General features: G+C 37.8%; 1 protein-coding gene across 1 annotated transcript in view; it reads left to right on the top strand.

Annotated features, from left to right (window-relative positions):
* Positions 1–13,017: 13,017 nt before the first annotated feature.
* The window catches only part of LOC111049886 (homeobox protein araucan), a 183,729-nt gene continuing 183,055 nt past the window's right edge, over positions 13,018–13,691 (top strand). Inside the window, exon 1 of the mRNA XM_039430068.1 lies at positions 13,018–13,266. Within this exon, the coding sequence (XP_039286002.1) occupies positions 13,228–13,266 (39 nt within the window). The 5' untranslated portion in view covers positions 13,018–13,227. The remainder of the gene's footprint in view (positions 13,267–13,691) is intronic.

Here is a 13,691-nt window from a genome sequence, read left to right as displayed (position 1 = left end):
AAGTATAGTTAATGTATATAAGCCCCCTCCAGCAGCCTGGTCACCTGAGGTGCTGCCAGATGTGCCTCACCCTGCTGTATACATTGGAGACTTCAACAGTCACCACACCATGTGGCGTTATAATCAGAGTGATGAGAATGGTGAGCTCTTGTGGGCTGGGCTGAGAGGAGCAACATGAGCCCATATCAATGCCAAGATAGAGGAACGTTTAAATCAGCTGCATGGAATAGGGAATACAATCCAGATTTGTGCTTTGTTACCCATAACAAAGACAATCAGCCATTGCAAACATCTCGTAGAGTACTGGGCAATTTTCCACACAGTCAACACCGCCCAGTAGTGGTTGAGCTGGGAATTCAAATTCCAATAATTCGATCCATTCCACGACCTAGATGGAACTTAAGAGAGCAAACTGGAAAGAATTCACTCACGAGCTTGATGCAGTGGTAAGATGGATTCCCCCTGTATGCAAGAATTATGATCGATTTGTGAAAGCTGTAATTGCAACTGCTAAAAGGAAAGTTCCTAGGGGTTATCGAAAAGAGTACATCCCTGGATGGAGTAGTGAATGTAAACAGCTATATGAGACTTATCTGGAGACTGAGAACCCAAGTAGCTACAGAGCTCCTCCATACCTTGGACTCTGAGAGGCGGAAAAATGGATGAAAACTACTGAATCTCTGGATTTTAAGAAATCTAGCAGAAAAGCCTGGAGTCTACTAAGAAAGCTGGGTGGAGGGAGTGCTGTCATTCATAAGACCCCCATGGTTACTCCAAAAAAATTGCAAGCAGAATGGTTACTCTGTCCAGAGCACCTCGGGACCTCAGCATACAAAAGAAATTAAAAAATCTTTCACTACAATGAGGAAAAATGCTCCTACCAGGTCAGAGTCTGCAAGAGACTTCACGTTGGATGAGCTCACGGAGGCTGTGAAAGAAATTAAAGTGGGCAAGTCTCCTGGGTTTGATGGAATCCATCCAGAATTCCTAATTCATTTTGGAAAGAATGCTCTGCAATGGTTGACTAGATTTTTCTCTGATATTTTACAACAGGTCACTTACCAAAGGCTTTTAAGAGAACAAAAATAATTGCAATCCTCAAGCCAAATAAACCTGAGGATCAGGCTGAAAGCTACCGTCCTATAGCACTGTTGAGCTGTTGCTATAAGCTGCTTGAAAGACTCATTTTGAATAGAATTGGACCAATAGTCTCAGAAGCTATCCCTGTGGAACAAGCAGGCTTTAGAACAAGTAGAAGCTGTGGTGACCAGGTTCTAGGCCTGACCAGTCATATTGAGGCTGGGTTTCAAAAGTGTTTGAAAACTTCTGTGGCATTTGTGGATTTGACTGCTGCATATGACACAGTTTGGAAACAGGGACTCTTATACAAACTGATACAGGTCATCCAATGTCAAACTATTATAAGGCTCATTGGTAATATGCTTTCTGATAGGAAATTTGAAATTATTCTGGGCATAAGATCAGTAAACAGAAAAAACTTAATAATGGTCTTCCACAGGTTCAGTCCTTGCTCCAAGTCTTTTCAATTTATACACAGCAGACTTGCCTATCACATGTTCTAAAAAGTTCATATATGCTGATGATATGGCCCTTGCACTCAGCATAAAAATTTTGAAAAAACTGAGGAAGTGCTCTCTGAAGACCTGAAGAAGATGGGGGAATACTTCCATAAATGGAGGCTTATTCCAAACCTGAAGAAAACAGAAGTCAGCTCATTCCACCTAAATAATAAAATGGCAAATAGGAAACTCCAGGTTCATTTCAATAATGTACTTCTCCAGCATCAAAATTTCCCCAAATATCTAGGTATTACACTGGATAGAACACTGTCTTTCAAAAAACCCTGGAGACCACCTCAAAGAAAATTCAAACCCGCAATAACATAATTCAAAAATTGTGTGGTTCTACTTGGGGTGCCTCAGCCCATACCCTGCGGTGCTCCACTCTGTCTCTTGTTTATTCTGTAGCAGAATACTGTGCACCTGTGTGGATCAATAGCCCATACACTAAGAAAATTGATGCACAGCTCAACATGGCTATGAGAATGATTACTGGGTGTATCAAGTCAACTCCTGTAAATTGGCTACCAATACTGAGCAATATTGCTCCACCTCCCTTACGGAGGAAAAATGCCCTGTTAAAGGAGTTCAAAAAGATTTCCGATAACCCAATGCTGCCAATTCATGAAGACCTTCCCGACCTAGAAATAGGTCGCCTCAGATCTAGAAGGCCTTCATTGACATCTGCAAAGGATTTGGTTAGAACCAATTTCAACATAGACTCAGAGTGGAATGCTTCTTGGAATTTGCAAGCACCTGACCAATTGGCACGGCTTATCAAGCCAAATAAAGAGCCAGAAGGTTTCAGCCTTCCCCGTCACCTTGGAAGGGATTAAACAGGGTGCGAACAGGGCATGGTGTATGTGGGGACAGTCTGCATAAATGGGGATCATTCCATCACCTGAATGTGACTGTGGAGCTCCAAAACAAACTTTGAAACATATAACTGAGGTCTGTCCTGTCAGGTTGTATCCCAAGCCGTTGAGGATTTTGTGAATGCTGCACCAGCAGCTCTTGAATGGTTGGCTGATTGGACTTAGCTTTATAATATGTCTAGTTTTATCTTTTGATAATTATGTTAATAAAACTACTGGCTCTCTCCATTTGCATAGTTTTATATCATGACTTTTTTAATTTAATGACAATCAATTATTATAATTGAGCGCATAATTCATATTTGAGAGGTAAATGTGTCAAAATGCCATACGCTATATATATATAATGAATCAGACACACTCATTGACCTCTCATTGTTAGTGATCCCAATGAGGTTGTTCAAGCAGGCCAAATCTCAGTCCCAGCTATTTCTAGACATGATTTGATCTACTGTGTACTTTCCCATAAGATACCCAGCCAGACAGAAATTATCACTTATAGAGACTTCAAAAACTTTGATGAAGCCGCCTTCCTGACTGATGTGGCTCAGACTCCATGGCATCAAATTGAAGCATTACCCTCAGTTGATGACATGGTCAAGACTTTCGAAAATTGGACTTTGACTTTGTATGACAAACATGCACCTTATGTGACAAGGAGGATTAATAGAAAACGACGAGTACCGTGGATGACTGAAGACATACTTAAGATGATGGGACGTAGAGACAAAGCACATAGAAATTTAAAAAGACATTTGACTTGGACAGTTTGATAGAGTACAGGAGCCTTAGAAATAGGGTTAAACAGGAATTACGGAACTCAAAGATTAGGTACTTGAATTCGTTTATGACAAACAATAGACAAGACTCTAAATCCCTTTGGCAGGGAATAAAAGAATTCGGGCTTGGCAAACAGAAATCGAATCCACAATTGACTTACCATTGAATAATATAAATGACCATTTCGTTTCACACTCTAACCAACGCGACGAAGTTGTCATTGCTAATCATATAGATGATCTTGAAGAGCAGGTTACAAACTTAGATTTACCAATCACTGATCAATTCATTTCCATCCAATCTCAGAAGAAGACACTTTCAGAGCAATTCAACGTATTCATAGTAATGCTACGGGTGTAGACAAAATTCCTATTAAATTTATCAAGAAGATGTTATTTGCTGTTTTACCAACCTTGACATACATTTTCAACAAGTCACTTGAAGAAGGCATTTTCCCTGAAAACTGGAAGTTTGCTCTGGTTCGCCCTCTAAATAAAGTTCCATCACCCAATAAAGTTGAGGATTTTAGACCAATCAGTATTTTACCTGCATTGTCCAAGTGCTAGAGAGACTCATTCATGCTCAAGTTGTAAAATTTCTAGACAACAATAGTAAGCTTCATAACTTTCAATCAGGCTTTAGAAAATTCCATTCAACTGAGACAGCTCTGCTTCGTGTCACTGATGATATAAGGTTAGCTATGGACCAAAGAAAATGCACCATCCTCACCCTATTTGATTTTTCTAAAGCATTCGATACTGTTGATCATACAGTCCTTCTGAATAAGTTGGCTATTCTTGGTTTCAGTCGCAACTCGTTAGTTTGGTTTAAATCCTATCTATTAGGTAGGAAACAATGTGTATCTGTCGGTGACAAAAAGTCAACTTGGAAAAACGTTATGCATGGAGTACCACAAGGTTCAATTTTAGGCCCTCTCCTCTTCACTTTGTATGCTAATGACCTTTCTTCCATTATCAAATTCTCCAGTTTCCATACTTATGCAGACGACCTTCAAATCTATTTAAGCTGTTCCATAACAAAAATTAATGAAACAGTTGGAATAATGAATCAGGATATCAATTCGATAGTGGAATGGACAAAGAAAAATGGCCTTAAGCTTAATCCCATCAAAACACAACCCATTATAATTGGATATTCTCGTCTTATAAACAATATTGACCTTGAATCGATTCACAAAATTAGTGTAGACGGTAATGACATTCCTTACTGTAGCTCAGTTAAAAATTTAGGCATTATTATGAATAATACTCTTGACTGGTCAGAACAAGTGAACAAAACTTGTAAAAAGGTATTCTCAGCCATGCATGCATTGAAGAAAATGCACGATATCCTCCCTAGAAACATTAAATTATTATTGGTTCAATCTCTTATCTTCCCACATTTAATGTATTGTAATTCTGTTCTTAACGATATGCAAGTCACTCTGAATGATAAACTACAGCGTTGCCAAAATTATTGTCTACGTTTCGTCTACTCTCTCCAACGCCATGATCATATCACCCCAGCCCACATTGCTAGTTCAACATTGAAGCTTCCCGATCAGAGGCTTTTTCGAATAGTCAAGCTTGTTAGAGATATCTTGAAATACGGTAATCCGAACTATTTTAAAGATGATTTCAAATTTGTCTCTGAAGGTAGGAGGATAGATGCTTCACATACTAGAACTGGAGAAAGTACTTTAAGGATACCCAATCATCGAACTACTATTTTCACAAAATCCTTCTTAGTCAGTGCCTGTCGTGCATGGAATGCACTTCCTGTTTCTATCAGGTCCATCGAGAGCCGAGCGAGTTTCATCCTGACTTTAAAAAAACATCTTTTGGAAGAAATGACTGAAACTGTCCGGCCCTAGAACGATCACATGACAACCATCCCCCACCCATCCCACAAATACAAACCTTTAAACCTGTTATAGAACGAATTGTATATATATATATATATATTATATAAGCTCATGTTATTTCACTTATCCACTGCATACTGCTGTATATTACTGAAAGTTGATTACCCTGATCTACTTTCAGCCTACTTCATTTTATTAATCAATTATTTGATCTTATCTACCTATATAATTATTTTACTTTATAAATTTTCTGTTTTTTTCTCTTAAATATTCATATTGATTAAAACTTTTACAATATTTCCATTAATAAATAAATCCTTAGTTTAAATAATGAAATTAACGTTCTGGTAGAGAGTTAGTGGGGAGGATATTTTTAATATTCTTTCCGAAGAATGGACATTGATATGTCCAAAGCTCCGCCAATTTATGTAGATGCATAACAATATAATTATTATCTATAGTTATTATATTACAAATTGCGTTTTCATATCATATACAGTTCAATAATTATTTTCTTAGTCTATATCATGTAAATTCATCTATAATTTTGCTGTATTGTAAGCTATTGTATATAAGTGTATAAGACAGTATATATTGTAATCTACATAAATAAAGTACTCAATCAATCAATCAATCAATCTTTTCATTTTATTCTTTTCCCAGTTGCCTCTCTCCTTCCCACCACGACAACTCCAATACTTCCTTCTACCTCTTCTCTCTTTTGCTCTCTCTTTCTCTCGTTTTCTTTCCTCAGTGGCCTCTTTTCTTGCCACCTCCACTAATTCACTCATTTCTTCTTCCTTTTTTCTTTCTTCTCTCTTCTGCTCTCTCTTTTCCTCTTCTTCTTCCCCAAGTTTCCTCACTCCTTCTCACCTCCACTACTTCACTACTTTCTTTTTCCTCTTCCCTTTTCTCTCTTTTTCTCTTCTTCTTCCCTCATTTGCCTCTCTCCTTCCCGCCTCCACTACTTCACTTCTTCCTTCTACCTCTTTCCTCTCCTCTCTTTTTTCCTCTTCTTCTTTCCTCAGTTGTCTCTCTCCTTCCCACCTCTACTACTTCACTAACTTTCTATTCCTCTTTCCCTTCTTCTCCCCTTTGCTATCTATTTTCCTCTTCTTCACCCCTCAGTTGCCTCTCTTCTTCCAACCTCCGCTACTTTCATCCATCCCTCTCCTTTCGTATTCTTCTTTCCTCAGTTGTCTCTCCTTCCCACCACCACAACTCTACTACTTTCTTCTTCCTCTTTCCTCTCCTCTCTCTCTCTCCCTCTTCTTCTTCCCTCATTTGCCTCTCTCCTTCCCATCTCTACTACTCCACTAACTTTCCCTTCCTCTTTCCCTTCTTCTCTCCTCTGCTATCTATTTTCCTCTTCTTCTTCCCTCAGTTGCCTCTCTTCTTCCCTCCACCAATACTTTTTTCTACCTCTCTCCTTTCCTCAGTTGCCTCTCTCTTTCCACCTTCACTACTTCACTACTCCCTTTTACCTCTTCCCTTTTCTCTCTCTTTTCCCCTTCTTCTCCCCGCAGTTGCCTCTCTTCTTCCTCCTCCACTACTTCACTACTTCCTTCTACCTCTTCCCTCTCATCTTTATTTTCCTCTTCTTCTTCCCTTTTTTTCTCTTCAATATTCATATTGATTAAAACTTTTACAATATTTCCATTAATAAATAAATCCTTAGTTTAAATAACGAAATTAACGTTTTGGTAGAGAGTTAGTGGGGAGGATATTTTTATTATTCTTCCCAAAGAATGGACATTGATATGTCCAAAGCTCCGCCAATTTATGTAGATGCATAACAATATGATTATTATCTATAGTTATTATATTACAAATTGCTTTTTCATATCATATACAGTTCTATAGTTATTTTCCTAGTCTATATTATGTAAATTCATCTATAATTTTGCTGTATTGTAAGCTATTGTATTTAAGTGTATAAGCCAGTATATATTGTAATCTACATGAATAAAGTACTCAATCAATCAATCAATCAATCAATCCAAAGCTCCGCCAATTTATGTAGATGCATAACAATATTATCTATTTTATCTATAGTTATTACAAATTGTTTTTTCCATATTATATAATACAGCTCAATAATTATTTTCTTAATTTATATTTTGTAAATTCATCCATAATTTTGCTGTATTGTAAGCTATTGTGTATAAGTGTATGAGCCAGTATATATTGTAATCTACATAAATCAATCAATCAATCAATCAATTCCCTCAGCTGGCTCACTCCTTGCCACTTCCACCACTTCCTTCTTTCTCTCTCCTTCCCTCTCATAATTTCTCTCATTCCTCTCAGGGAGAAATTTATGGCCTCCAGCATTGATTATCTGATTTAGCGGAGGGTTGCAATGAGGGGTTGCAGACTGCACTTTTACACACTCAATTATTCCGCTATTCACTTTGGCCACTTTTCCGCAATGCGTTTCTGTCTCCCCACCTCATTTCATTATCAATTTTCGCATTTCCTCAACCTCATTCCGAATTACATCTCTGTAGCCTAAATGGATTGACTTTCAATTGCCAACAGCCGGGTAGAATCAACTCCACATGTGTAAGATCATCAATGCCCTCTTTTGGGGAAGAAAGAGGGAAATAAATTCACTCTGCGACTCTTTGTTGTGGATGTTAAGGTGCGAACAGACTTTCGATTCACAACCACTTGTATCAATGACCAGCCGTCAGGCTCGCTTCGCTCGCCATATCGGTCTAGCCAGGGGGCTCCGCCCCCTGGACCCCCGACTGGATCGACCAAGGATGAGATAAGAAGGCTCGCTTCGCTCGCCTGCATTTTTCATTAGAGCATTTTTATCATATGTTGGGACGATCTTTTCGGTGATCCAGACTAAATGTCCGGCTAAACGGATATGGCGAGCAAAGCGAGCCTGACGGCTAGTAATATAATATTCTCAGGAATAGCTCTGATTGAAGTAGCAGTGCCCAATCAATTTTTCCGCGATAAATGCATTTCAATCTTCAACTTGGTGCCAACCCAACAAAGTCAACTCAAGTTAATGCCAACCTGACAAAATTATTAATTTATTTACCAGTTAACAGCTGTTTCGAAGAGGTACTCTCTCTAGATTAAAGCTCTACATTAACATATGGTATGGACATTTCTCAATTATAATTAAGACTGATAATCATACAGCATTCATCACCCTCACATACCACAACAATAAAACTTACAAAATAGCAGCATCATTCAATAAAATAAAATACAAGGTTGCATACAGAACAAAAAACTCACTGAAAAAACTCTTGTCCCCACACAACACCTCTCAAAATCAATACAATAGACCAGGAATTTATAAGCTAAATTGTAGAGATTGCAGCAAATTCTACATAGGTAAAACAGCTAGAAATTTCAATATAAGATTCAAAGAACACACAAGAGCCATTACCCATCCGTCCCCATTCCACCTTTGCAGAACACATTATCTCCACTGACCACACACACCCTGACATAGACAACAACCTCGAAATACTCCACTATTCCCACAAAAACAGAAAATTAAATGTACTAGAACAGTTTGAAATATACAAACACACCAAACAACAGCCAAACAATATTCTAAATGACCAAATCAACTTTTCCTCCCACACCCTGTTTGACAAACTCATTTAAATACTCCTCCATTAACCACCAAAACTCCCCTCCACCCCCACCAAATTTCACCCTCATAACCTTAAACACTACAGTTCCTGTTTGGCTTGAAAATGTGCGATACCAGCACGAAACGGACGTCGCCACATCAAATAATGTGAGTGCTTTTCACTTTAAAGTTTTATAAAATTCAATAGTGATATAATTAAGAGAATAAGAAGAATATACATCTTTAAACTTTAGACGAACTTTAAATCCTTAAAAACCACCCTTAGAGTTAAAATATTGCCAAAAGATTTCTTAGTGCGCCAACTGAACATACCTATCAAATTTGAACGTTTTTGGTCCGGTAGATTTTTAGTTCTGCGAGTGAGTGAGTGAGTAAGTGAGTCAGTCAGTCAGTGAGTGAGTGCCATTTCGCTTTTATATATATATATATATATAGATCGCGTTTACTTGTCATGAGCTAATGATATGCATATTATATAATTCAAAGTTGATATATATATATATTGCTCTGTTGCCAGATCGTCTTTTAACAATGTGGAATTCATAATTAATTAACAAAATATTTCATACTCGCATCCAATGTGGTCACACACTGGACTCGTAAATTGAACAGACTATACCACTTCAACTGAATCAATAAAACTGAGAAGAAAAAACTGAATAGAGGAAGCAAAACCCAAATCTGAGTTAACAGTACTCTCCAAACAATTATTATGTATCTAACTGTTTCTGTACAAATACATAATTTTTACATTATTTCATAACTTGAAGATGGTGTGAACACTGAAACCAATTATTGTAGTTCATTATTACCAGTGTTTGTCATAGGTCTTGTCAGACCTAGATGTATTAAATGAATATCAAAATATCAAATTTATATCTCCTTTTGTAGAATATTGTAACATTCATGAATAAAAACCTCAAATCTAATCTAATCTTCTACTCATCCTCCTCCTCTTCATCCACCTCTGTCTTCTCCTCCAACTTCTCCTTCTCTTCGTCCTCCACCCCCTCCACCACCTACTCCTCCTTCTCCTCACACTCCCAACCCCCTCAAACCCTGACACCTAATCCCGTGCAAGACAAAGCCAGTCGCCTGTCATCTTACCGCAAGACACGTCAACATCTTGTGACGTCACACTACATGACACACAAGTCACAGCTTGCCATGACATGATGACGTCATTAAGACGGTCATGCCTTGTCCGACATGGATGTCCATTAATAACATAGACACGTTATTAAGCCATGCTACAAGCAGCTTATAACACTGGTCACCAGGTCATTGGGACAGACGACCTTGGAGTGGCTAATCAAAACACCATGAATTGTAAGATGTGTTAGGTCTTGTACCTACAAATGACATTGGAGTGGCCAATTTGAACACCATGAATTGTGTCTTGGATATTACATGTGGTTCTTACAAGATAATATCATGATTGAAAGATATAGTTCATTAATGAGGCTACTGTTTCCTTCCATACCCTGAAACAAATTTGTCCTACATGCACTCGGACAAATCATCCAGGCAGGGAGTATATTATTTACATTATTGTTACACTATTATTTCGTGAATATGGTTTTTGATGAATAAATCTGTATTTGGATTTGAAATTTGAGTACCATGTTATTCTTAAGATATCATAACAGCGATATATATATATATTCATTTAATACAGTTTTAAAACATAATATTTATTTAATACAGTTAATACAGTTTATTTAATAGATATGAATTCTCTGTTGACCTGGATACCTTTTTAAAATTTGTGATATTCTTATTCTTAATATATCATCGGAGAAATATGATAACGTTCATTGATGAGGTTAGTTTGTAGTCTTTTAACAGTTATTTGTCCATTACCATCATCAAATGAGATTGATATGGGAGAAAAATATAGTAGAACGACGAAAGTAGATTCATGTACAAGATTGTTGCATTTAATGCGATGGTAGCGCATTCTGGTGGCGAATAGTGTTTACCACTTTACTCACCATCATTCAAATACATCAGAGATGACAGAAATAATCGAGCGATTTGCCAACCGAGCGTAAATAGCTGTCATGTGAACAAGCTCTAATAATCAGAAATAATCAAATGACAGAAATAATATGGTTTTCTTCACTCTATGAATACATGCTTTTCAGTCAATCATAGAGAAAATATAACACAAGAAGATATCCCATGGTAGAGGGCGTTCAAGTTCCAATTTTCAATGTTAACTCGAGCTGATAGTCCTATTAGATTGTTTTCTTGATGCTATGTGATGCTTGTAGTCTCTCATCCTATGTCGTTCGTACACTGTCATCCAGTCAAAACAATGATTATAGACAGTAATCGGCTTGAAGTAACAAAAAATCGGCTTGAAATTTAGAACATAAACTACCTATACTATGGGATATCGTCTTATGCTATCTTTTGTGTATGGTTAAACATTCTCAATCTTGAAGATTACTACGCCGCTCCACCATGTTTTCACTGAGATGTAAGTAAGCACCTCCTATAAACAATTATAAATTGCGCGTCGACGTATATACAAGGTTTTTAAAAATGTTGCATTTTAAGGATAATATAAAAGGAAAAGGAGCCTCCTTCCAACGCCATTATTAGAGTAAAAATCATACTATAGAATTATTCATCATAAATCAGCTGTCGAGTGGATTATAAATTGAGTGTGAATAATAGTGTCTTTGAAGTAGCCAATGCGGAAGCTAGGCGAATTGAATGAGAGAGAGTGATGAGTCTAAAATTCAAGTCGACGGTTTCGTATTTCTCTTTATGTATGTTTATATGTTGCGCATATACGGCGAAACGCGGTAATAGATTTTCATGAAATTTGACAGATATGTTCCTTTTTAAATTGCGCGTCGACGTATATACAAGCTTTTTAAAAATGTTGCATTTAAAGGATGATATAAAATGAAAAGGAGTGTCCTTCCAACGCCATTATTAGAGTAAAAATCATACTATAGAATTATTCATCATAAATCAGCTGTCGAGTGGATTATAAATTGCATGCCATGACGCATTCAATTCAATATCTCAATGTAATTTTTGTAAAAAATCAGCAGCTGTTTACTTAATGGTCCACAGTGGACTATTAATTGCATGCCTCATTGAATGCAATTTTTATGCACTATTAAATGAACTATTGATTTCGTGCAATAGCGCATGCAATTAATAACTAAAATAATATTGTCTCTGGAACTTTCTCTGCTTTGAACTCGGGCTGTCCTGTTGCCAGTATGTCTTGGAGGAGATTAGCTTTTGATGTTAGCATTTTGATACACCAACCCCAACAGCCATTAGCCGTTTTCACACCAATATCTCGCCGACACGACATACAGACAGGATTTACTCTGATGTACAGTATAAGAGGAGGCTGCGGTTTATAACTGCGCGAGGTCTACTGTTCACAGAACTACTAGTTTAGTTTCAAATTGTCCTAATATCATACATGGGTTATGTCCATTTCAATTTCTACACCAAATCACAATCTGAATTTATAAATTAAAATAAAACAAACAATTTTAAGTTTTCATTGAGATGTAAACACATGAGTGAATAAAACAGTGCCTTTGAAGTAGCCAATGCAGTAGCTAGACGAATATTGAATGAGAAAGACTGGTCTAATAATAATGAGATAGATACTCCGTCCACACACAATTCATCTGATCTCTTCACAGTGCGGCTTCCCATTGATTGTATTTGGCGGCGAGAACACTGCTGCTATCTACAGACTGTGTCAAAAATTAAAAGCCTCCCTCGAATTCCGACACTGAGACGACGCGTTTCCACGAAGAGGAGAAAGAGGAGTTGGAGGAGGTGGAAGAGGATGATGATGAGGAAGAGTAGTAGATGACCGTCCCCCAAAAGTGTGACCATCACAAAAAACATGCGCGTACTTTACTTACCTCCTCTTCCGCGTCAACATACTCCTCCTCCTCCTCCTACTACTACTTCTCCTCCTCCTCCTCCTCCTACTACTACTACTTCTCCTTCAATCCTGCTCCCACCCCTCCTCCTCCTAATCATCTCCCTCCTTATCCTCTTCTGCCTCACTCCTCCACAACCTCCTCTTCACCTCTTCTCCCACCTCTTCAACACCTCTCCCTCCTCATCCACCTCCTCTTACTCCTCCTTCTCCTACTCCTCCTTCTCACACTTCTCATCCACCTACTCCTTCCACTCCTCCTCCTATTTCTCGAAAAGAGGGGGCCCTGCAGCCCCCCTCCCAAAAAACGCGGGAGAAGTTTTTTCGAGTGTAGTAGTCCTGAGAAAACGTCGGTGGTGACTGGAAGGAGACTAAATTTTCTTTCAGTTCTTATTTTTGAAAGACTCTGAGCGGACAGACTTGCTCAGTGTACATTCTTATCTCAAGTTTTGTTGTGTGCTTCGGTTCATTTTTTATTTCGTATGGTTCTCGGTATAGTGGTGGTGGTGTAGTTTACATTGACGCCTGACAGTTGCTGCCATCTAGCGGCGTTCGCTGGAAACAACATGCAGATACTTCGGCGACCACAGCTGACTAGTATTAAGGTGAGAGGGGTGTTTACTGTGTCCTTTCCAATATAATAAATGGAACAATTGACTTATACACGTACGGGATATGAAATACATGAATGACGTATCATCACGTCTCAACTACTGAACTGATCAACTTGAATTTTCGCATATAGATCCACAATTCTTCAAGATTTACAGATGGAAATTATTGAGATATTGCAATTATTCAAATGATGATGAATTAATTATCATTATTAAACGAAAATCCAAATTAAATGCTGTAATTCACCCTGTGATCTTCAAGATTTCATTATGTCAAGTTTTTAATTAGACGCTTTCGGTGCAGAGGTTATCTGATCGTACTATAAAATAAGGCCTATCCTGTTTCAAAGGATACAAATGTGCTCAGCTTCATTTGAACTGTTGTATGAATTAGAATGGAAACCGTTTTGGGCTTT

Source organism: Nilaparvata lugens, chromosome 6 (assembly GCF_014356525.2).
Source record: "Nilaparvata lugens isolate BPH chromosome 6, ASM1435652v1, whole genome shotgun sequence".
NCBI classification, from domain to species: Eukaryota; Metazoa; Arthropoda; class Insecta; order Hemiptera; family Delphacidae; genus Nilaparvata; species Nilaparvata lugens.
This window is presented reverse-complemented; position numbering and strand designations above follow the sequence as displayed.